The sequence below is a fragment of the Barbus barbus genome (assembly GCF_936440315.1).
Source record: "Barbus barbus genome assembly, chromosome: 10".
In the NCBI taxonomy this organism is placed as follows: Eukaryota; Metazoa; Chordata; class Actinopteri; order Cypriniformes; family Cyprinidae; genus Barbus; species Barbus barbus.
The window spans coordinates 19,136,643-19,161,775 of record NC_136738.1 but is presented as its reverse complement, the minus strand read 5'-3'; the positions used below and the strand labels follow the sequence as shown (position 1 = coordinate 19,161,775).

Here is a 25,133-nt window from a genome sequence, read left to right as displayed (position 1 = left end):
AAAAACAAAAACAATCCATGACAGGAAACAGATTGACTGCAGAAGCGTGGTGTGCTTTATTAGCTACTGATTCAAGGTATACATCTTTCGCTAACCCCACACCTACAGAATCAAAGAAACAAAACACACATGCAAATAGTGTCCAGCCTTCAGCAAGGGAGGGAGGCGGCTTGTTTTTAACATTAATACATTTTCACTTTAGAGGAACTGATGGCCTGTCCTCAACGTCTTAAGTTTTTTTTTTTTTCATTTAATTTCATGTTGCAACCTTAGTGCCGCTGTTCGGTTTTTATAAAACATTGAATTTCTGATTTTCCTTTTTCAAGTATAAAGTGAACCATGAGCCCATCTCTCGTTGTGCAAACGTTTCAGCGTTAAAACTTTCAGGATGGCCTTCTTTGAATGTAGTGTGATTGCAATATACAAAAATAATGGGCTCCAGTTACTTAACTGTTAGAATAGAACAACAAAGATAAATACAATTGTCTGTGACTTAAATAGGTATGTGTAATTTGTCAGTTTCTCATGCCACAACCACAATAGACTTTGTGACATGGGCACAAACAAAATTTCTTAACAGTAATGAGGACAAACAGTAGCGTATTTACTTGGACTAACATTAGTACACATAAAATAGTTTGTTTTGTCTGAGTGGATATCAAACTCCCTCATCCACAGGGAGTTTGAGAGGGCAATAGTTGTATTTAGATGGCATCCACGTAGTTGGCAGGGAGCATACCGGTCTTTCCAGTACGCTGCACAGTGCCATACATCCAGCCCTCATCGATAGACTGCACGTTCACAATGACATCGCCGTCCTTGAAGGACACTTCATCATTGTCTGCAGCAGCGTAGTCATACATGGCACGGACAGTTTTCTGTTGAAGAGAAAAGGTACAATATTAAACCAACTTCACCATCAAATACACAGTGAATATGTAGGGTATATGCATACACATACGATATTAGCATTATACTACTATGATAGTAAACCTGGCAGTGATCTCTCAGTACTTACTCCAGTGGTTGAGGGATGTGAGGGGACAGAAGAAACAGTGGTCTGTTGTGTTGCCACAGAGGAGGATCTCTGCTGAACCTCAACTGTCTTGGTCTGTGTGTAACCTATATGACACAACAGCACAGATGTAATTGTATATATTTCTCTGTCACTAGTTAGCGTTCAGATTTTGGATTTTTTTTTAACTTTCTAGTAGTAGATTTGAATAATTTTAGTAATAGAGAGATGGTAAGCCAGATCAACAGTTTTACAATCCATTTTAAAGCTTCAACAGTTAATACAGAATTAAATGCTGTAGCATACTGTACACTTAGTTTGAGATGTGCATAAGGTGATATATATATATATATATATCAAAATTTTATCAAGACTTTATCAAGATGGTGTAACATTATTTTAAATTCAGTTTTGACGGCAATTTCTTCCACTGGTAATTGGGTGAAAACAGGAAGTTAATCCCACACTGAAATTGGTTTAATGTATATGTAGACCAATACTCAATATAAATCAACCTCATGTCAAGTTTTGATGTCAGTTAGATTTGCATATTTGACCTGTTTTTTTTCACTTGCTTTTAGAAAGTTTTGGAATATTTGTGACCCTGGACCACAAAAGCAGTCTTAAGTCGCTGGAGTATATTTGTAGAAATAGCCAAAAATACACTGTATGGGTCAAAATTAGTTTTTCTTTTATGCCAAAAATCATTAGGATATTAAGTAAAGATCATGTTCCATGAAGATATTTTGTAAATTTCTTACCGTAAATATATAAAAACTTCATTTTTGATCAGTAATGTGCATGGAAAAGAACTTCATTTGGACAAATTTAAAGGCGATTTTCTCAATATTTAGATTTTTTTTACATCCTCAGATTCCAGATTTTCAAATTGTTGTCTCTCGGCCAAATATTGTCCTATCCTAACAAACCATACATCAATGGAATCTCAATTTCGAAAAATTGAGCTGGTTTTGTGGTCTATGGTCACATTTGTCCTCTCTCCAAATTTGTCACTACCGACACACAGTAATAATAATTTAATTAGAAGGGTTATATTGACCTATTAAGATTTTGCTTACATCTAGAATGTAAATATATTTTTTGACATTTTATTAACATTTTTCAGAGGTAAATCAATAGCAACAAAATTTTAAACAATATTTCAAGTGTAATTTATGAGATTCGTTGTATTTTGAATTAAATTTTTCTTTGTAAAAGGCAAAAAGGTGATCATACTGATTTTAAAGTTAAGGATTCATTAGTTTGAATGTACATTGAACCAAAAACTATCATAACATCTTAGCTGATAATTCAGTATACTTTATTTTTGACAAAACATCCCATGTTTCGGTAGTGATAGTACATTTTGGGTAGTGACAATAATGCTTTGGTAGCGAGCCCATCACATTACAGAATTTTAACGTGTATAGTAAAACACTACTAAAACATACTAAAATACAAAAACATTGCATAACTGTAATAAAATGGTCTATTTCCTCCAAATATGAGGATTATGTTTTCCCTTTTGTCACTAACAAAACAATGACGACATGTTTTTGTAGTGACTGTTTCGGTAGTGAAAATTCTATGGGATAACTCCCCAAAAAAAAAAGATGTCACCGAAACTCCACCAAATGTTTCAGTAGTGACAATTTTAGATACTTTTGAACCTAGCTCAAAGATGCTAATCAGCACATGGTTAGCCAGCACAGTTCTGAACAGTGGTATACATATAAATACTAAATGTTATGGAATTACTCCCAAAAAAACGTGCTTAACTGCAAAAAAAGGTGTTCGGTAGTGACATTCCTTAAAGTTACACAGATTTTTCAGACTTTTGAACATATTTACCTCAAAAAGATGAGACCTATCTACTCACAGCTGAGAGAGGGGGACACTGTAATATTTCCTGATCATAAATTTATGGATTTAGTTAAAATCAGTCTCGGCCAATGGATAAAAACATGCACTGTTTCGGTAGTGACATGAAAAATGTGGGACATTTTTTACATAAAGTTTCATTATTTACAAAGAAAATAAATCTTTATATATATAAACTTCACTTTTAAAGGAATCAAAAAGATACTTTTAAAAACAACAATAGAATAAAATTATTTTAATATAATTTTCATAAGTTTAAATTTAGGGGTTAGGGTTCGGGACAGCCACCTCTCAATTAATATTTATATATATTTTATATATAGTAAGCTTACTAATATTTTAAATATTATTGTGGGTTTCAATAGATAATAGAAGGATCTTAATAAACAAGATTTGAATACCTAAATGCCTTTTAAATGCGATTTAATATATATATATATATATATATATACACACACATACATACACACACACACACGTTTGTTTTTGTGAAAAGTGGGGACAACCCATAGGCGTAATGGTTTTTATACTGTACAAACTGTATGTGCTATTGCCCTACACCTACCCTACACCTAAACTTAGCCCTCACAGGAGACTGTGCATTTCAACTTTCCCCCCAAAAAACTCTCTCTGTGTGATTTATAAGCGTTTTGAAAAGTGGGGACATGGGTCAATTTCCTGAAAAGTCACCTTCACCTTGTAATACCTGTGTCATTATACAAATGTATAATGTCCTCATTTGTCACAAAAACGCGCGCACACACACACACACACACACACACACACACACACACAAGCGGAATTATTCCATTAACATATTTGTTAACTCATTTTTGTCCATCTTTAATATAACTGAAGAAATGTGATGTAACTGATGAAATTTAAGTAGCGAAAGATTCTTTCTCTTCCATATTGTGACATACAGCTAAATTAAATGAATTATTGAAAAAGAAAAAAAAAACTGGGATGTAGACTTGGTCCTACCAATCGGTTGTTAAATAAATTTTGGGATGTGGCCATTTCACTCAATAATGAATGTAAGCATGCAGTCGATTGCATGGCGTGTAAGTGGACCTAATGTTAATTTCACATTTTGATTAAAAAATTATCAAAAAAAGTTTTAAAAATTAAACACGTAGATGAATCATTTAGAAAAAGATTCATTTTAATTGCCGACTATCATGCTAAATCATGCCAGGGTCAAGACAATTCAAGCACTTTAAACGCACCGTGTAAGGTGGAGACACCAAATCCATTGCTGTAGAGGGATGCGTGGTGGTCCACGTTCTCAGACACCTCTGACTTCTCATCGCCCACGCCACTCATTGCGCTGGTGGAGCGGGAGTGTTCCTTACTGCGGCGCTGGGCTTGGACTGAACAATGGGACAAATATGTCAGTTCGTTCTTCGATTTTGCTTGAAGTGTATCGGGGTCTTAAGTTCAGTGACAGCAGAGGAGTGTCCTACCTGACATCATGTGAAGACTTCTGGACTGGATGTTGTCCTCAGCAGGGTCATAGTCAAAGACAGAGCCGGGGTTTGTGCGCCACACACGAAGGTCTTTTAGAAAAAGGAAACCTAGTTTTAGTGAATGTCTCATTTGATTCCTGTGTATATAATTCTTTACATATTGTAAGAGGCATGTTTTTCTATATTTATGGGAAGCGAAATCTGTTTCTAAACTCAAATGTGTTTAGTGTGCACAGAACACAGCATGTGTCAGCTGACCAGTGGTGGTCTCCTGATCGTGCTCCTCTGCACGTCTCCTCTCCATCTCCACCACACGTCTCTGGATGCCGCGGTAGCTAATGTCACTGAAGTCCTGCGTGTTCCTCTTCACGCGCTCAGTGATGGGGTCAGAGATGGTGGGGGTGAAGCTGCCCTTACTCTTCTCAAAGTCCTGGTGGTATCTGACCTGAGAAAACCAACAGACAGCAATACATGGGGCAGGAGACACAAAGAAACTGTTACAGCAAACATTGGTTTAAAGTGGACCTGAAATGAAAGTTGAGATTGTCTGATATTTTTGAATGCAACAGGCTGCCCTTCATATACTATAGAGAAATCAGTTCATTGCAACATATTGATAAAGGTATGGATTTAACAGTTATCTTACTCCAGAGATGATGCGCTGGGTTTCTTTAACACGTCTCATCTCAGGGGTGTCCAGCACAAAGGCGGCCTTGCCCTGCACCTGTTTACGGAAGCTGTCCGAGTACAGAACCTGGATACAAGACAATACAGAACATACAGATATTAGAAACCATATATTTCTGGATTTTGATTATGTATCAAGACCCTGTGGAAGACACGCCAGGAAATCAGGACATTAGACAGACAAATGACATGAATACCCTGGGTGTTATTGTGATTTCAGACAGATGAATTAGAAGGGTCTTCAGAGGGCTGGATTAAAAGTAGATGGGTCCCAAGATGAAGGTTTGTAGTGATTTTGATCAATTACAGCATTAAACTCAGATAATGGAAGAGTACAGTTAATATTATTAGCCTCCTACATGAAATGAAGGTATTAGAGCGGTTACATTTACACATGACACACAAACACACACTCATGTCCAGTGGTTGTGAGTACCGAGCTAATCTGCAATTGGTTCCGTTTGACCCGCTCCAACTCTGGAGTGAACACCACAGGCGTTCCCTTCGCAGACAGGTCCTTATACAAAACCTAGAGTAGAAAAGAACAGCGCCCCCCAGAGGCCGGTCAGACACTAAACACCATGACAGACGCAAGACTTTTGGAGAGCAGTCACATCAAACATCACACACACACAAAACACAATGAGCTTATATCCCAGATTTAAAAAGAGTAACCTGGTAGGGAAGGGAATATGACAAATGTGGGATACAAGAGCTCATCTGGTGTTGGATTAGCAACAATGTCTGGAGTTGAGTAATCCCATAAATTTGAGCTCACAGCAGAAAGGGGACCTAACTAGGTTGGAATATGATGTGGTCAATTACATTAGATGAAAATGGGGTTTAAGCATTACATTTCATACGCTTCAATTGTTTTGCATCAATGATGGGATTGTATAAGTTGGAAATGAAGAAGTATACGGGAAGCGTTAATGGGATCAGAGCCACTCTCAAGTAAACCCTTGTGGAGCTTCCACTACCGAGCTGATGTGCTTCTGATTCTCTTTGACCCGCTTCATCTCGGGGAGGTCCGGTATGGCTGTGCCTCGACCCAGCGAATCCTTGTATTTTATCTACCCAAGGATTAATTTTGACATATCAAAGAAACAACACAAACATGAACCAAAACAGCTAGAGAACGAACACCCACAAAGATGACATACACAACAATAATAGCTCGGTTCCAAACCCTTAGTTGCCTCCATAGGCAGCTGCCTTCTAAAATTGTATCATAAGTGCCCAAAAGTGGAGTATTTGTACATCTTTACATAGGCAGCTCTACACAAATAGCATAAAATTACATAAAGGTGCCAAAGCAGCTTTCGGGGTCAGGAGTGTACTTATGATGCTTTAAAATGCTTCCAGCATAGGCAGCTTGTTAGGTTTTGGAGCAAAGCAATTGTGTTTAAGGAATCAATAATGTTGTTGACAAACTGCAAGGTTTTGTAAAATAAATAAATGAAAAACAATAATTGAAAGTTTATGGTTTGGTACCTAATTAGGCCTATTACGTGAAAGAATCAGTTGCTAATTATTAGCTTACATCTAAATAAATACAGAGTATTACTGAGGCTTTTAACAGGATTTTGTCACATGAGCTAGATGAGAGTTATACATATTGTTATAAATGATGGATTTGATGCAGTGATTTATTCCTAGGGTCACTAGAGGGACTAGTATAAACAGATGGAGGCTAAAAGGTTTTCTTAGAAGATGGAGAGACAAGGGAATGTTTTATGGGTGGGATAGAGGGTCACACCGCAGTGTACCGTGCTAATATTTTGCTGATTGCGTTTAACTCTCTCCATCTCTGGGGTTTCCGAAATAGCTGTTCCTACTCCCAAATCTTCCTTGTATTGGATCTTTAAGCATGTAGAGGCAATGGGGCAAAAAAGGTAAAAATGTCAATAATCTTCAAATATTAATGTGTAAAAAAATACAAAACTTTGTTGAAATAAAACAAAACACATGAAAACAAAAGTGAAGAAAATGTAAGAAAAAGAAAATTGATCTCTAGCAAGAAAAAAATGTGGTAGAGTAATTATATATGGTATGAGATATGAACACTGTTCAAATGTTTAGGATCTTGTAAAAAATGTATTAAATACTTTCATTCAGCAAGAATGCATTATATTGTTCAAAAGTTACAGCAAGGACAAGATTTTGATTTCAAATAAATGCTGATCCTTTGCTGTTGACTTTTTATTCATTAAAACAATTCAGAAAAATATATTACAATAGAAAACAATTAATTTCAGTTGCAATAATATTTCATAATATTACTGGTTTTACTGTAGCTTTTACAAATGCAGTCTTGGTGAATATAATAGACTTCTCTTAGAAGCCAGAAACTTTTAAACAGTAGTGTATGAACATAAATTAAAACAGTGGAGGGGATCGTTTGGGTTATTTAGGGATGTTTATCCTTAAAAAACTGAAGAAGGGTGAAATGAGACTTGAAAGAATATTAAAGAATGAGAAAATAAATTTGTGTAACGCTTTAGATTACAGCCCGCAATGTACTGCGTAATTAAACAGAATTTACAGCGTACCTATGTAACTATAGAGTACCTGCACAGTACCTACTTGTAGGTATAAGGGAACAACATGCAAAGTTTGGGGAATCAGTGTGTAATAACCTGCAAAATTATAAAGCATTTATACTGTAACTATTTTATAACTAAAGGGTACCTATTCTGAAATTACGTATATGTAGAGTCCGCGATTTTCCACGTGAGCATAACTTAAAGCTGAAGGTACATGTAGGTAAACGGAAACAATTGGGGAATAAGGGGTAATGACTTGGAAAATGAAAAGTATTTACAGTGTTAGTATTTCATAAGTAAGGTGTAACTATTCTAAAATTACGTGGTATTTATATCCTACTGTGTTAGGCAACAATATTATGATTTCGAACAAGTTGCCTTATTGTAACAACACAAAATATATGATGCAACATATTTTTACACTATGTACTGGGTAGCCTACTTATTGTATTATTACAACATATCTTACATGACATTGATACAGTTGATAGTAAACCGTAGTATACTATTCTATAATTTAGTAATTATAGTGAAGTTCAAAACTTTATAAAATTATAAAATTTAGTCTTTATAAAATTTTACCACAGTTTACTAAAGAACATAAACCATATTATTTACTAGTCTTATTTATGTGTGGTCATGTAGATTACTGAACAAATCAGCTGAAAGTATGGGGCAATTATGTGATGAGCTTCTGATATGATTTGGTTTAGAAATTCCCATGAAAATTTACCTGATGACAGAGTGTTGCTTATGGTCAACTCAGCAGCGAGTCAGGTCACCAGCATTGTACTGTCGAGGTGCAATACAGTGGAAAAGTAGATTACCTGTTTCCAGCTCCTCCCAGGATATATAACAGCATAATACACAACACGTATAATTACTGTATAATTGATGATTTTTTGATAGCTGTAGTGCTGTTGGTGCACTTTGGGCTTCCGTATGTGGTCTGAGGCAAGTAGAATAAAATGTACTACAACCTTTTTCTTAACTACTCTGTACACAATAACTACATTTAACAAGGGTGCATGTTTGCACTTACACAGTAACTACACGTAACAAGAGGGTAATCTAATCTAAAGTGATGTCTTGTTACCCTCGTTATGTGTAGTTACTGAGTAAGTGTAACATCCGCGGGCTGTAATCTAAAGCGATGCCTTGTTACCCTCTTGTTACGTGTAGTTACTGTGTAAGTGTAACATTCGCAGGCTGTAATCTAAAACGATGCCTTGTTACCCTCTTGTTATGTGTAGTTACTGAGTAAGTGTAACATCCGCGGGCTGTAATCTAAAGCGATGCCTTGTTACCCTCTTGTTACGTGTAGTTACTGTGTAAGTGTAACATCCGCAGGCTGTAATCTAATGCGATACCTTGTTACCCTCTTGTTACGTGTAGTTACTCTGTAAGTGTAACATCCTCTGGCTGTAATCTAAAGCGATGCTTTGTTACCCTCTTGTTATGTGTAGTTACTGTGTAAGTGTAACATCCGCGGGCTGTAATCTAATGCGATGCTTTGTTACCCTCTTGTTACGTGTAGTTACTTTGTAAGTGTAACATCCGCGGGCTGTAATCTAAAGCGATGTCTTGTTACCCTCTTGTTACGTGTAGTTACTGTGTAAGCATAACATCCGCGGGCTGTAATCTAATGTGATGCCTTGTTACCCTCTTGTTACGTGTAGTTCCTTTGTAAGTGTAACATCCGCGGGCTGTAATCTAATGCGATGCCTTGTTACCCTCTTGTTACGTGTAGTTACTGTGTAAGAGTAACATCCGTGGGCTGTAATCTAAAGCGATGTCGTTACCCTCTTGTTACGTGTAGTTACTTTGTTACGTGTAGTTACTGTGTAAGCGTAACATCCGAGGGCTGTAATCTAATGCGATGCCTTGTTACCCTCTTGTTACGTGTAGTTACTGTGTAAGAGTAACATCCGTGGGCTGTAATCTAAAGCGATGTCTTGTTACCCTCTTGTTACGTGTAGTTACTGTGTAAGTGTAACATCCGCGGGCTGTAATCTAAAGCGATGTCTTGTTACCCTCTTGTTACGTGTAGTTACTGTGTAAGTGTAACATCCGCAGGCTGTAATCTAAAGCGATGTCTTGTTACCCTCTTGTTACGTGTAGTTACTGTGTAAGTGTAACATCCATGGGCTGTAATCTGTAATCACCTCAACGGACATGATTCGCTGCTGAGATGACCATATGCAATGCTCTTTTATCAGATAAATTTTCATATCAATTTTTAAACCAAATCATAGCAGAAACTCATTACAAAATTTCCCCATACTTTAGAAATCTCGACTATGGTGGTTTTTAACTTTATTATAATAAAATAAATTATTAAATTATATATAAATTATAATAAAATAAATTATTACTACTACAGTTTACTATTTGTTTCAATGTCATGTAAGATATATGTTGTAATAATACAATAAGTACCCAATATGTAGTGTAAAATATACTGCATCATATATTTTATGTTATTACAATAAGGCAACTTGTTATAAATCATAATATTGTTGCCAAACACAGTAGGCAATGCATACCACATAATCTTAGAATAGTTGCATTACATATGAAATACTAACAGTATAAATACTTTTAATTTTCCAAGTCATTACCCCCTTATCCCCCAAACTTTGCACATTGTTTCAGTTTATCTACATGTACGTACAGCTGTAAGTTATGCTCATGTGGAAAATTGTGCTTTGTGTGTCATACATACCACGTAATTTCAGAATAGGTACCCTTTAGTTATAAAATACTTACAGTATAAATGCTTTATAATTCCGCAGGTTATTACACTCTTATTCCCCAAACGTTGCATATTGTTCCCTTATACCTATGAGTAGTTACTGTGCAGGTACTCTATAGTTACATAGGTACGCTGTAAATTCTGTTTAATTACGCAGTACATTGCGGGCTGTAATCTAAAACGTTGCCTAAATTTGTCTAAACAAGGAGTCTTCTTCAAAGAGAAAAAACACTACCGAGCTGATGTTCTTCTGAGTTTCCCGTGCACGCTTCACCTCAGGAAGGTCGGCTACGGATATGCCTTGACTTAGTGAATTCCTGTATTTAATCTAATACACATTTCAGTCCATTAGGAGCATGGAACAGCTGACAAGATAAAATAAGTGATAAAGACAGAGTATCGACACATATGCAGAAGATTAAGAAGAAAAGATAAGTTGAGAGTTTTAAACAATGCAACACTAGTCAAGCCTTGAGACCAGTGTCAAATGAAGATGGATAAATGTATGGGCTTGAGAATCAATGTATGGGCTTGAGAATGTTATTTTATGTTATTTAAAATGATTTTTTAAGAGGAAGTGCCTATTTATTTCAACTCAGCGAAACATTAAAATTATAGCTTGATATTAGATGATATATATTAAAATTAATGTTTGTGTTTGATATTAAATTTCTTAGGATGCTGACAGAATTTTGATTAAAATCAGGAGGCATTTTGGGGGCACTCCAGCAGGAAGCAGGGTGAATGATGGAGTCACACCGCAGTGTACCGTGCTAATAGCCTCCTGATTGCGTTTAACCCTCTCCATCTCAGGGGTTTCAGATATGGCTGTTCCTTGACCAAGCTCCTCCTTGTACTGGATCTTTGGGATTGTACAAGCATAAGGAGGCATTAACATTTGTTTTTGTTATCCCTTGGGATAAGTAGTTTTCATTTGTTTTGTCTGGAGACACTTCAGAATGTGCCCTTGCAATATAAAAACACACTAAACATTTGAGAAAAGGACAAACAAAGAAACAAAAACATTTCAAACACATAATTGAAGACAAATACAAACCAGAAACAGAATATGTAAAATATGTGAATAGTAAGGTTGTAAAACGGTTAGAGATATTGTTTAGGATGAAGAAAGGTCAACAGCGTCAAATTTGATGATTACCGTTAGTGGCTTTGCTAGTTTATGACAACAAGTTAATGTCTATATTAGACTAATGACTATATTAGACTTAGGTCTGTTTAGGATATCTATATTTACATGATATAAAAAGAGTTAATAAGAAATGTGGTTGCAGTACAGAAAAAAAGAAAAAGGTGGTGTAAAGCAAGAAATGGAAACAGAAAAACACCAAAAAAAAGTTTGTGATTAGAACGTAGGAAAAAAAAAATACTCATTGGGCAGTAGGTACCGAGCTGAAATTCTTTGTATTTTCTTTAACACGAAGCATTTCAGGGGTGTCCTTTACTGCTGAAACTTTGCCCTTACTGTTTTTATGGTCAATCTGGTACTGAAGCTAAAAAGAAAAGAGCACAAAGGCAGTCAAAAATGACAGCAAGAGAAAACAGTGCAACCAAAAATGTTCAAAATCATCTAGAGAAAATTGCGATATAGACAACTACTGTAAACGTATGGCTACTCTTTTCATATCTGCCTCTCATTTATATTTCTCATAGACAAACAGGAAACACAGGGACCAAAGACAACAAAGGGTACAATAATCACATTTAAGCAGAGATGAATAAAACAGGAACGTAATATGGACCAGCTCAAACCCTTGAAGAAACACTTACAGTGCTGAAGTTCTTCTGGTTCTCACGCACTCTTTGCATCTCAGGAGTGTCAAACACAGGCACATAGTGTGACATGGTCTTTTCAGCCTCCTCCTTGTACTTTTTCTATAGAATAAAACACAAAATTGATAATACTGAGTTGACAAAATTGAGTTGTTCATGAGATCACACTTATATATTTAATATCTGTTAGGCACTGGATAACATCATTAGGACTTATCACTCTCCATTCATAAGTAAAAAAAACTTATGACCATTTTCTACAAATAGTCAGTGAAAACAATGGTGATAACCTTCAGAAACTGTTCACTGTCAACCTCAAGACAGCAAGCTGAGAAAATATGAACTGTTACCAAAAGATGTCTACTGTGTGAATCCCTGATTTGTCTGAATTTGTAATTTTCTACCAACACACATGCAATACACATAACATGTTCCAATTTTCCAAAAAAAAAAGAAGAAGAAAAAAAGAAGCTTCTTAAAAAAAGCGACCCTCGTACCTGGCTCACAATGTTCCTGATCTGCTGAGCGTGGAGGATGTCAGGGGTGTCAATGACTGTGGTGTAGGTGGCTCTGTCATGCTCAGCACTCTGCTTGTACTTGGCCTGGAAAACCAATTCAAAACAACCCCATGTATCAATTAATGTTGAAATGTTGGTGCTGATAGTTGAGGAAATAACCTCACAACTCAGGGAAACACTGAAATGATGGGTTGGAGATCATTTGTGTACCTGACTGAGGATGTCTGTGGCATTCTTTGCCCTCAAGAAGTCTGGAGTGTCATTAGCCAAAGCCAACATGCCTTTTCCCTTGATCTCTTGCTCCAATGATTTCTTGTACTCTCTCTGCAGGAATTGGGCAGACATTATCATACCCATGTGACTGTGTGCACGTTTGTTTATCAGTGATCTTTACATTCACACCAAGAATAATTCCTATGGGCTACAAACACAATATAAAGCTGCATAAAAACTGCAAATAATAAGAGGATATTAACATCAGAGGTGTAAACGAAAAATAAGGGAGGTCATTTAGAACTGAAAGACAAAATGACATTTAGTGGAAGTTCTTTGTGCTTTACCAAACCTGGTTAGATGGCGAACCAAAGGGAAATCCCATTAGCTTGATTAGTTTTCTCATTAGCAAGAGGCAAATGGACTACTTTCTGCCTGATTAGTGTGAGGAGGAGGAAGTGGAATTGTGACAGAGGACTGCAGGAAAGATAATTCAGCTAAGCTTTAGCCATCCTACCTCACACAGGATCTGAGTAGCATTCTTTGCTCTCAGTAACTCAGGAGTTTCCTCCAGCACTGTAAGCCCTTTACCCTTCACCCCTTCCTCTAGATCCCTCCTGTACTCTTTCTACAAAGCGGAGAAGAACAGAAAGACTGCAGACACATAGCACACACAGACATAGACACAGTACTTGTGCAGTACTGCGCTCACTGACATTTCTTTCAACATCACCAAGCATTTGCTCTGGGTTTGAGTTAAAGCTTCACATATAATAATAGAATATAATAGAATATAATCAAGGTGCATGTTGTCCAGACACCATTAAAGTAACTGAGTATAATCTACATAGAGCAAAGGCATTGCTGAGTTTGAAAAGCAACCTGATATAGACATAAACAATGTTTATCAGAAATCTCACAGGCAAGAATATTGACAGAAATCATTGTCTGAGACTCTTTAGCATGTGCATTATTTTTGTAGCAGCATTCATATGATTTTGAAGCCAAACCAAGATCTAAAGAGGTTAAAAGAAAAAAATTATTAATAAATGTAAAAATTATAATAAAATAAAATGTTATTTCATACACATGCTCAGAGTAATCAAGATCTAAAGAGGTTATTTAAAAAAAAAAACTAAATATTTGACCATAAAAGATTTGATAAACCTTAAAAACAGGGTTCCCACACCTTTTGATCAGTTAATTTCAATTACAGTCAATTTCTAGTCAATCGTGAGAAATGGTTTACAATCATTTTAAAGAGATTGCACAATGATGCATTATGAGCAATTATAACTTTGTCACTATAAAAACCTCCATGACTTTTTTTTAGATTTAATGGCCTGGAATCACAACTTCTGAAAAACTGGAAATCCAGGCCTGGAATTATATTTCCTAATATCGCCAGGTTTTCCATTACTGTGGGAAACTTGTGAAAACAAACAATGAAAGAAAACACACACACACACATAGATGTTGGAAGGGGAAGGGAATTACTGAGAGTGTATTACAGCAGAAGGATGGTTCATGCATACAAACCATGACCTACTCGGGTGTAATGGAAACTTCAAAGACACTCATGTAAGGATTATAACGTGTATGTGGTCTTAGTATTATTACAAGGATGGAAGGAAGAATATATAAGGGCTTCATGTTACCTCGCTAACAATTTTCGTGGCGTGTCTGACATGCATCATGGCAGGGGTGACCTCCAACCCAGAGAGGTTCTTTCCTTTCATTGTCATCTCATAGTCCTTCTTATACTCTTTCTATCCACCGCAAAGATAGAAGAGTGAGAGATACATGAAGCCTCTGTAATACGAGTCCATGGTCACGCTGGTTCTTCAGTCGGTGACATTTTTTATAGTTCATAATGTTTTGAGTATCTTGACATTCACTTAAACTGCTTTCGCCCATCAGTGTGTTGTATCTACAGTAAAACCGCTATAAAACTATAAACACATGACACATCTAAATGCCTACCATAAATCCATGGGTCCTGGTTGGAAATTGTGGTGTCCCAATTACTTACCAGAATTGCAATATTTGTATCCACACAAAAGCACAGTATTTGAATTGCACTTAGCATTTCTCATTCATTCACACTGGGTTACAAAGAATACTTGAGCAATATATGCTGTTATTTGTTTTGCACTGAATACAATAAGCTTTGGCATCAGTATTTACCTGACTCTGCAGATGTTGAGCCTCCTTAGCAGTTACGTAAGTAGGAGTCTCGAAATCCAGCATGGCTTTGCCTCTTTCCTTCTCATATTTCTCCTTATATTTCACCTGTATTCAACAAAGGCCCAAAGGTGAGGAACATACAAATAGAAAAAAAGTTATTGATTAAGCAAATAATGCTTGTTAAGCAAACACCAAAGCTTTGTTTGCATACTGAATCTTTTTGTATAGTCTGTGTTGTATTTTTTTTATTGGATGTCAATTAATTTGCCATATTATGATTCGAAGCACCGAGACTGAGAATAGAGTTTACTATATGATTAACAGTGTGGAAAATTCATTAAAATACAATGGCTGTTTATGGTGTTTTTACAATATAAAATGTCTGGGGTTTTAATGATGAAGTGATGTGTTTTTACAGCTTTGTTCTTACATAATGTACAAATGAGTCCTTGTAAAGCAGTTTTACAGGACAAACTAACCCAAACAAATGAAGTGTAAGTGACAAATAAATCTATTATAGCTGCATAAGAGTAGACTGACAAGACTATGAAATAAATGGGTCCACTATGTGTAGAATCAGTCTTCGTTTCACACACAGAGAAGCAGGTGACGTCAGCTGCGGAAAGCTCCAGAACTGTATGTAACTTACTTGACTCTGCAGCTCTGAGGCCTCTTTGTGGTGAAGCTGCTCAGGTGTGTCGGGTATCATATGGTAGTGACCCCTACTCTCCTCAAACTTCTTCTTGTACTGGTACTAAAGAGGAACGGCCAATAAAGCAGCTCAATAAAACAAAATAGAAATCCAGTGCTTCAACTCTCCCATGTTAGAAAGGCCAAAAATGACCAAAAAATTTAAAGGTGGGGACAAAAAAAAATAAAGAAAAGAAGAAAGGCTGTAATGTTCAAAAAACATGAAGGAGGTTGTATATTGACATAATGACACTGATAATGGAATGAACAAGATATTGCAAAAAGTTAAATATTCTAATATCAAATACTTCTATATTATATTAAATATTCTAATATCAAAATGGCTAACCTAACCTGCTTCTCCATTCAAACTACATACACCAGCACAGACCAACAGACTGTTATTATTTATATCTTTTCTAATTCATCAGATGTATGTTTTACCTATAGCAGGCAATGCAATTCCCTAAAAATCTCTAGTCTTCCTTTAAAGCCCGTACACACCAGTCTGACGCCGACGAACTCGAAGGCAGGCTGCGGGGTCGGCCTGGATCCAAAGTTGCTCTGATACACCAAGCCAACGCTCGACACCCGACAGCCAAGTAGCACGTCCGTTCTGCATCTTTCTCACGCATTGGTCCGCCAGCTGAACCGACAATCAGAATGATCAGATGGCCCAACTGACCAACGAGCTCCAACACCGATTCAACATGCCGAATCGGCCGAAAAAAAGCCGACGAGGACCAACTTCAGCCGAAACACAAGGAGAAAACTTAGTCGGCCGACGAACAAGACCTGCGTGACGGCCGACCGGCTTTAGAGATTGACCGATATATCGATTTACTGATATTTTTCCCGACATTTAAACATTTTACCATAATCGGATATCGGGTTTGTTATATCGGATTCACCGATAAATGCATATTGTGGGTGTTTTGAGAATTGCACGCAGGATCGCCATTGCAGCGCGTCTGAGGGGAGACGAGACAACAACAACATGAACAGTTAAACTTTATTTAACATAGCAGCCATAAATGCACAAATTAGATGTATTACATAAATGCCTGATATGTAGTTTATGCAACTAAGAAATAAGATAAATAAGATAATCTGTCAAGCCCTGTCCAAACAAAGATATAACTCTGCCTGAATTAAATAACACGGCCATGAATTAGCGCATGTTGGAAATAAAAGCGCTGAATGTAATTCTCTCTCTGTTATCTATATGCTCATCATTAGTCTTGTGAAGCCGCTTTCATATTGCTGTTCACTCACCGGGTTGATGCTCAAGAAATGCTCATGCTCAAGCATGCTCAAGCATGTAACTTTTAACAAGATTCACTTTTTTGAAGCACCCTAAATTGTATTAACACTTACTATATAACCATTATTTAATTTATAAGCATCTAAATAAAAACAACTCTATGGAAATTAATTATTTATGATCTCTGCGATCGATCGCAGTTTGAGTATAGTTCTGTGTAAATGCATAGATAAACCGTGCTGTCAGCAGCATAATTTAGAACGACAAAAATATAGCATGCCAGTTGAGAAATGCAATAAAATACAATGCTTGTTATATTCCAATATCCCAGAGAATATTATTCAGTGAATTAACATTATCCAGTGAATTATTCTTTACTCTTTAGCCTATTAAACAGCTTATAAACCTACTAAAACTGTAGTTAAAAATGAAGTTGATATGACTCCTGTCCTTTATTTATTTTCTCCATTTGAAAAGATTAGACATTCTACATTTATTTTGCTTACTGCTAATATTAGTGTTGCTGCTGATGCTTTTTAAGCTGTTTCCACCAAACTTGACACAGTCCTTCATCCTGTTTTGACTCAGTAGGCTTTGTAACCACCTAACAATGCCCTAACAACCAACCAGAATGGCCTAACAACTGTCTAGTAACTGTCTACCAAGAACCCATAATGCTCAAGCAGAACACATTAGCTATGGAAATATATAAACCATATGTGACATCCAAACTTCAAATCTCTCTTTAAACTGTTCAAGAATTCAATCTATATATCCATAAAAATTATTTTCAACCAAACCCTTAAAATATATATTTTTTTCAAACTGTAAGTAAACCGGAGTATTCAATCTAAGACTTGTAACTTACAACTTCAAACAGCCCAAGGTTTTAAACTACATATGGCCTAAATAACCTTAACTTAAGGTTATCCATAACAATAACCTTTTCAAATCGATTATAAATGTTCAGATAAAACTGTGAAGCAGGTCTGCATTGGTAAGCTTTCCTTTTCTAGTTTATATGCACACATTATAATGGAAATGAAAAATTTACACAGAAAAAAAAGGCATCCAGGGAAAAGTTAAGATTTAGCTGGGAATGTTGTTAAAGGAAAAATGAGATGTTAGAGCGCTTATAGGCAATAGGCGTGTTAATTAAAAAAGAAGAAGAAGAAGAAGAAGAAGAAGAAAAAAGAATAGCACTAGGGTCATGTGCGAGCAAAAATGGAGATAGTTAAAATCTAATGCTTGTAGTATGTTTAAAATTGGATGATGAGGGTCACTACCAAATGATAGCCTGGAATGAGTAAATAGTTTCAAATGGGAGCTTTCTATAAGGATGAAAGATGGATCTTGTGATATTACATGAAGATGTGATATTTCACTGTTACAGTGTGTGAGATAAAGCAGTTTTGATGAAAGGGAAATGAAGCCGGCTGTAGAGCTCTTACATCACTGGACAACTTGCTAGTACTCAGGTTGTGCTGCATGGACAGAGACTCCGCCATGTCCGTAACAGGTTTGTGAATCTTCTTCAGGTCACCTTTGTACTTCACCTGCATGATAGATATACGCAAAAATGCACCATGATATGAAACACTCTCAATGTGATATGTGACTGGTAAAATACTGTTCATTCATTTTTTTATAAAGAATGAAGCACCTCGCTTGCAAGATCATTGGCGTCCTTCAGAGTCTGATAAATCTTGCTGTTCTTCAAATCATACTGTGGTCTCTTTCCTTTCATCTCCTTGTCAAACTTCTCCTTGTACTTCAGCTTTTGAGAGAGGACAGTGACATTGTTAGTTGCAGGTAGTGTTGTATTATCTCCATCCAAATTATTATCTCCGAGCCAAAATGCTTGCAAAAGCACAGAGACATGAATATCAAATTAATCGTTCCATGCAGTCATCGGTGGAAAGAAAGTGACACTGAAAAGAGTCTCGTTAGAACAGGGTTTCAGTTGGGTCTAATACAGTATGACTCAGATCATGTTCACACTGTACTAGCCCAAAATGGGAAGACCAACATAAAGTTCAGAGCATTCAAAAGCATCACATCAGCATATATTGTTTGTGGTATTAAAGCTGAAGTGTGTGATTTCTGTCACAAGCATCACTGAACCAACAGAGTACAATAGTGCCCATCCATTTTCATCAGCAGCCTTGGTTCTGGGAAGTATTTTATTTCCCATAGGGATTTAAAAAGAGTTATTGCACAACATTAATTTTAAGCAAAAAAGTATTTGAAAAAATGGACAATGTTACAAGACTGTGTACTATGCTGTTGTGGGCCTTCATGGGAGTGGGTGGGTGGGTGCAGAAAGTTTTCTGAATACTTTCTTTGTCGGCCATTGGTCGAACAAACAGAAAATCCTGCCCCAAACGAACACAAAATATTTGTTTGTTTTCGAAGATAAACAAAAGTCATATGGATGGAAGTTTTATAGAAATGAGGGTGGGTAAATGATGAAAGAACTTAAATTTTTGGGTGAACCATCCCTTAAAATGGCCTACTTAAAGAAAAATGGCACACTTCAGCTTTAACTTCTGAAAAAGATTCTGAAAAACTCCAGATCTGTGGAGGAAGCAAATTTGTGACATAAAGCAAAGAGAGTAACATGAGGAGTGTGTAGACCAAATGATTACTCTCAATACTATACAAGATAAAACCAATCATCAATTGTTGTGGTAAGTGCGTTTCTGGTCTCTTAAACATAGCAATGACATTAATTATTTAGCATTTATTTAATTCTGTACATAATATAACAAATTAATTACAGAATTGCTTATATTGAATCTGCACACTCCTCAATACAACAGCATGTCAAAGGAATGCAACAGAAAGATGGACACCAGTTCTGACAATTTGAGAGATAAGAGATAAAACAATTTGCATGCCAGACAAATAAAGTGACAAAGAAATGTGGGCAAAAATGCTACTGATGAGAAAAAAAAACTATGACAAAACTATGAGTGCTCGTCTATAAGCCTATGCTTGGCAAGAAGGCAAAAGCTTGCACGACAAACACAAAATGAGCAATAAAAAGACGCAAAAAATGAAATGGGTGGAAATGTAAAATTGAGTGGGCAAAAACACTGAAAACCAACAAAAAAAAACTTCAATGTCTACAGGACCCACAAATCTTCATAAAATCTTATCAAATTGAGTGCCACTGGAGTTCAACAACTAGGTGAGACAGAGGGAAAGAGAACATAGACATCAGACAGACAGAGAAGTGCAAATGTCACCCCAGGGGCCAGGGACCCTTCTTACATCACTAGTCACGGCACTCATTTTCTTAATGTGACGCATCTGAGGAGTATCAAAGGAGGCAGTACCATGGAGGGATGGCTTATCCTCCACCTAAAAAGCGCAGTGAAATGGCAGGGTAACATCAATGAGATGGAACAGAACAGTGAAAATGAATTTATGAATGAACAAATGGATGGATTGCAGAGAAAGGAATGAATCAGGTGGACAGACATGAATAAATACAGTGCAGAGAGAGAACAGTGAGCAGATGGGGATGGTACAGATTACAAGAGACACTCAGGGCTCACATAGACAATGACAGTATTAATGCTGATGGGCATGAGAAGCGCTGCTGAGGCATTTCAATCTACTAGTTATCTTTGAGTACTATTGCATAATGATGGCATGCAGCTTCCATGATGGTGAAGGTGTAAGGAAATCATTGTCAAAATACATATCCAGCGGGTTCAAACTAAACCCCTGTGTTCCTTGTGAATAAATACAATGAAAGTCTATGGACTGCATCGTGTCTAGTGTGGAGTTGCGAACGGTATTACCTGACTGTTCAGTTTGGACACCTCGGTGGCCAGGGTGATATCAGGACGGCCGAGCAGCGTTCCACCACGGCTGGCCTCCTGGCGAGCCTTATCACGGTATCCGATCTACAAGAACAGTTTTTTGCAACCATTACAACATAAAGCACATCAAATATGCTAAACACGGAAGCTCAAATGTGTGGCTTTGTGTGCGAGAACCAATAAGGTTTGTTCTTGAGTGTCAAGCAAGCACAGCTGCGCGGTCGTTGACCATATATGGGTGTTTTATATATGTGAACGAAAGTTTTATGTTTGGAATGACATAAGGGTGAGTAATTGAAGAGAATTTGAACCGTCCCTGTAAAGTGTCCCTCACCTCACTGATGAGCTTAGCAGCTTGAGTGGCTTTCCTGATGTCTGGGCGGTCAGCAACCGAAGTGTACGTCAACTTGGCTTTAGCTTCCTGCTTATAGGCGATCTATACAAAAAGAGACATGGGATTTACAACGATCTCTGTCTGAGACTATTATTTGAGGCAGATACTTGTTAGTTCCTTACATTGCTTTGGTTCTTGGCCACTTCCATGGCATGTTGCACATCAGGAGGTGCAATCATTTGGTTGTAATTAGACTTGCCTTTCTCCTTCTCAAACTTTTGCTTGTACAATTTCTGTGAAAAGATCATGTGAGATTATGATTGGTGATCTCAGTCGCTACAAATGAGATTTATTGTAATAAAGGGGTGAAAACTGAGTATTTAGACTTACAGCACTTGTGATTTTGGCAACCTCTTTGCTGTGGTTAGTCTCACGGGTTTCAGCAAGAGTGGTGAAGCCACCTGACTGGAGATCCTTTTTGCTGGCCTCCTTGTATCTGGTCTGCAGAAAAAGTTGTAAAACATGCATTTTCACAAATATTTTATGGTGCTTTAATGAATCTACACACATTACAACATTACATTGTGCCTTACCTCAGACACAAGTTTAGCCACTGATTTAGCATGAAGGATTTGAGGAGTGTCATGGATAGCAATGTACTGGCCTTTGGCCTTCTCATACTTCTCCTTGTATTTCACCTGAAGAACCGTGACATTTTTATTAGTTTAACTAGTCTCATATTGTATGTGGATTCTCAAAAATGTAAAATGTATATGGAAAATGGCACTCACATCGCTGGAGAGCACAGAGTTCTGCTTAGCCAGAATGGTGTATTTATCATCAGGAACAGACATTACACAGCCCTTCAACATTTCCTTATCGTACTTGTACTCAACCTGTGAATTACAAACAAATCAATACATTATCTGGATTTTTTTAGTCTATAACTGAAACTGGTAGAAAATTGAGTGGCACGAACATCACTTTGCTGGAAGCTGTTTTTAGCAGCATGGATAAAATCAGGTCTGTCCACAGTCCAGATCCATTTGTTCTTGGTGGCCTCATACTTCTTCTTGTAGTCAAGCTATAAGGAGGAAAGCACAAATAATGAGATGCATAATAAGAAGCTGACTTGCAATTCAGTTTCGCAGATGCTCAGTGCAGATCAATGCAGACTCACATTGCTGATGTTCTTGTAGGCTTCCTTGGCAGCACGAATTTCGTGAGCATCAGGTGCCATGTTGATATGAGCCTTGTTTCTTTCATAGACCTCCTTGTATTTCAGCTGTAAAAAAAAAACAACAGAAGTCTGAAATTAAGTATATGCTGACATAAAAATAAATTGATTTCTTTCTTCAAACGTAATGAAAGGTTAACCTACATTGCTGGTGATCTCCTTGACCTTCTTCATGTGCTGGCTCATGGGAGTGTCATGTCCAAGAGTGTAACTTGTCGCTTTCGTCTTGTTGTATTCCATCTTATATATGATCTAGAGAAGAGAACAGATGAATGCATTCACATACAATGACTGGAGTAATTGTCAAGTGACACTGAAAATTAGAAACATCTATATGCATTTACAAATGCTTTCCACATTATGGACGGCAGATGGTGATGATACTCACATCGCTGATCTGCTTGCTGCGCTTGGCAACTTGGTAATCAGGGGTATCCAGCACTGAGGTGTACTTTGACTTGGCACGTTCATACTGCGCTCTGTACTTCCACTACAGGAAGTGATGGACAAGAAATTATAGTCAGAGAAAGCACATTTCCGAATCTTAATAAAAGTTACGGCAAGCTGTATAATAACTGACAATATCATGCATTAAAAGGGAAGTGTTTATCATGACAGACTTCATTTAAGCTGAAACGTGCCTTCCAAAAAATTAATCCAGTGGAAAGCATGCAAAAAATGGCTTATGGATACTAGGATATTCAGCAGTCAATAAAGATCCACACAAACTTACATGCAACAGAGAACATGCAATATGCAGAGAGACAAAAGATGGAAGTGAAAAGCAGCTTTAGGCAACAGTATACACAAGGACACTGACAAGTTAATGCCCCTGTATGTCTTCATCTCTATGCTCATTCTTCTGCAAACTTTTGAACATGGCATATCATCTCCGAATATATTTTTTATTTTATTGATGCTTCTGTTTATAAAACTAAATTTCACATTAAACATTGACATTTTGACTACATGTATTTTAAAGTAAAATATTTTAATGCATTGATTTAAACGATGTATCATTGTTTCTTTTTTCATTGTAAAATAATAATCTGATTCAAAGAAACTAGAGGAAAACACCACCATGATGACACCTTAAAGTAGGGGAGACCAGGCTAGTTGTCTCACTTTTTAATCCACTGAATACAGTTCAGGGTAAAACATGGGACATCTTGCCCCCACAAACTGTGACGATTTGCCCTGACCTGACATTTACGAAAACATCCTTATCCTAACATAGCTTAACTTTCAGTTAAAATCTACCTCTCTTGTATAGTTGACTTGAATGAATGCCAGTTTAGTAATACAGTGTCACAGTGCCAGTCTCTCCTACATAAATCCTGTATACTGAAACATTGCTTTACCTGTTTTTCCTAGCTAAATCAATGAAGTTATGGAAAGTGATCAGTGGATGTGTTTTAAAAGCAGGGTATGGTAGAAAATCCAAACTTGTGATAGTTAAAGGCTGCATATGACCATTAAAGGTGAAGTTAGGGGTGCATTGATGAAGGTATGAGATTTCTACAGGGCTTGGAGGACTACCAATGGGCAGATGGTTACCTTACTCCACATGCCAGAGTTGTACATGGCAACGAGAATGTCAGGACGGAGCAGCTCATTGCAGCCACTCTTGAGTAACTCCTTGGCCTTGAATTTATATTTTCCCTGTCCATTGAGAAAACACACAGACGCACAAATCATGCCACAAGTAAAGACAGAGACGGAAAGTGGCTCCTGAGGTCCAGGTAGAGTTGCTCAGTTCCAAACTGTGTACTCCAGATAAGGGATTTCAAAAGAGTAACCTTAACTCATGACCCAACAACCAAACTGTTCAGATGAAGCAGTATCTGGAGCACACAAATTTGGTCCAAGCTGTGCACACTCAAAAAAGTCCTGTTTGGGTTTTGGAACACAAGCAGACACCTAAATCAGGGAAAAGAAAGAGACACAATCGAGAGACATTGAAGCCATGCGACAGAGCCATCCAGTGGATCGAAGACGACCTCATGCTCGGGCCCCTGCGGCAGGCGATGGACCCGTAGGGGCGGCTGGAGATGGTGGCTTTACCTGACTCATCTTGCTGGCCTCCTTAGCCAAGATGTTTCTAGGATCATCTACAACTATGGTGTACTTATCCTTAGACTTCTCATAGCTGGCACGATAGGACCTCTGCTCAGGATTTCAAAACAGGAGTTAAAGACAACTGCCTCGAGAGCAGTAAAAATGAGCACTCATTCAGAGGAGAAAATATGTCATAACAGGTAAACTCAAAGTGAAATCTTCGCAAAGATATAAAGACATAAATGTAACAGTCAACAATTTGAGATGGTATACATGTTAAACAAGTAATAGTTTACCTTTAAAGCTATACCCATTACAGAGGCAGTGGAAGAGAAACAGGTTATGTAAGCATACAGTTTGTATTTTTCTTGCTTCTCCATTATTCTCATTGTATTAAGCCATTAATATACCATTGTATTATGAAATGAAGTCATGCTTTCATTGACTTACATCATTGATCAAAAGTGAAGCGTTCTTGACAGCATCAAAGAATGGTGTGTCACATGTGTATTTGAAGTTGGCTCTGTTCTTTTCATAAGATGCTTTGTAGAGTCTCTGTTAACAAAAACCAGTAGAAGAGAGTAAGTGGAGACTTTGTTATACAGTATACCATAGTACTGAGTAAATGAGTAGAAATTTGTAAAATTATGGTTTC

At 37.1% G+C, this 25,133-nt stretch overlaps 1 protein-coding gene across 1 annotated transcript in view; it reads right to left on the bottom strand.

The window, feature by feature from the left end:
• Positions 1–33: 33 nt before the first annotated feature.
• Positions 34–25,133, bottom strand: part of neb (nebulin) — a 63,218-nt gene continuing 38,118 nt past the window's right edge. The window contains exons 107-140 of the mRNA XM_079427086.1: positions 24,929–25,033; positions 24,485–24,586; positions 22,809–22,910; positions 22,565–22,672; positions 22,364–22,468; positions 22,163–22,267; positions 21,975–22,079; positions 21,777–21,881; positions 21,574–21,684; positions 21,366–21,476; positions 21,184–21,285; positions 20,829–20,933; positions 20,293–20,382; positions 18,680–18,793; positions 18,468–18,572; positions 15,712–15,816; positions 15,063–15,167; positions 14,534–14,644; positions 13,393–13,503; positions 12,873–12,986; positions 12,642–12,746; positions 12,142–12,246; positions 11,760–11,864; positions 11,123–11,215; positions 10,589–10,681; positions 6,822–6,914; positions 6,033–6,125; positions 5,489–5,581; positions 5,012–5,119; positions 4,624–4,810; positions 4,363–4,455; positions 4,126–4,269; positions 1,019–1,122; positions 34–878 (exon numbers count right to left, since the gene is read on the bottom strand). Of these exons, the coding sequence (XP_079283212.1) occupies positions 705–878; positions 1,019–1,122; positions 4,126–4,269; positions 4,363–4,455; positions 4,624–4,810; positions 5,012–5,119; positions 5,489–5,581; positions 6,033–6,125; positions 6,822–6,914; positions 10,589–10,681; positions 11,123–11,215; positions 11,760–11,864; positions 12,142–12,246; positions 12,642–12,746; positions 12,873–12,986; positions 13,393–13,503; positions 14,534–14,644; positions 15,063–15,167; positions 15,712–15,816; positions 18,468–18,572; positions 18,680–18,793; positions 20,293–20,382; positions 20,829–20,933; positions 21,184–21,285; positions 21,366–21,476; positions 21,574–21,684; positions 21,777–21,881; positions 21,975–22,079; positions 22,163–22,267; positions 22,364–22,468; positions 22,565–22,672; positions 22,809–22,910; positions 24,485–24,586; positions 24,929–25,033 (3,711 nt within the window). The 3' untranslated portion in view covers positions 34–704. The remainder of the gene's footprint in view (positions 879–1,018; positions 1,123–4,125; positions 4,270–4,362; positions 4,456–4,623; positions 4,811–5,011; positions 5,120–5,488; positions 5,582–6,032; positions 6,126–6,821; positions 6,915–10,588; positions 10,682–11,122; positions 11,216–11,759; positions 11,865–12,141; positions 12,247–12,641; positions 12,747–12,872; positions 12,987–13,392; positions 13,504–14,533; positions 14,645–15,062; positions 15,168–15,711; positions 15,817–18,467; positions 18,573–18,679; positions 18,794–20,292; positions 20,383–20,828; positions 20,934–21,183; positions 21,286–21,365; positions 21,477–21,573; positions 21,685–21,776; positions 21,882–21,974; positions 22,080–22,162; positions 22,268–22,363; positions 22,469–22,564; positions 22,673–22,808; positions 22,911–24,484; positions 24,587–24,928; positions 25,034–25,133) is intronic.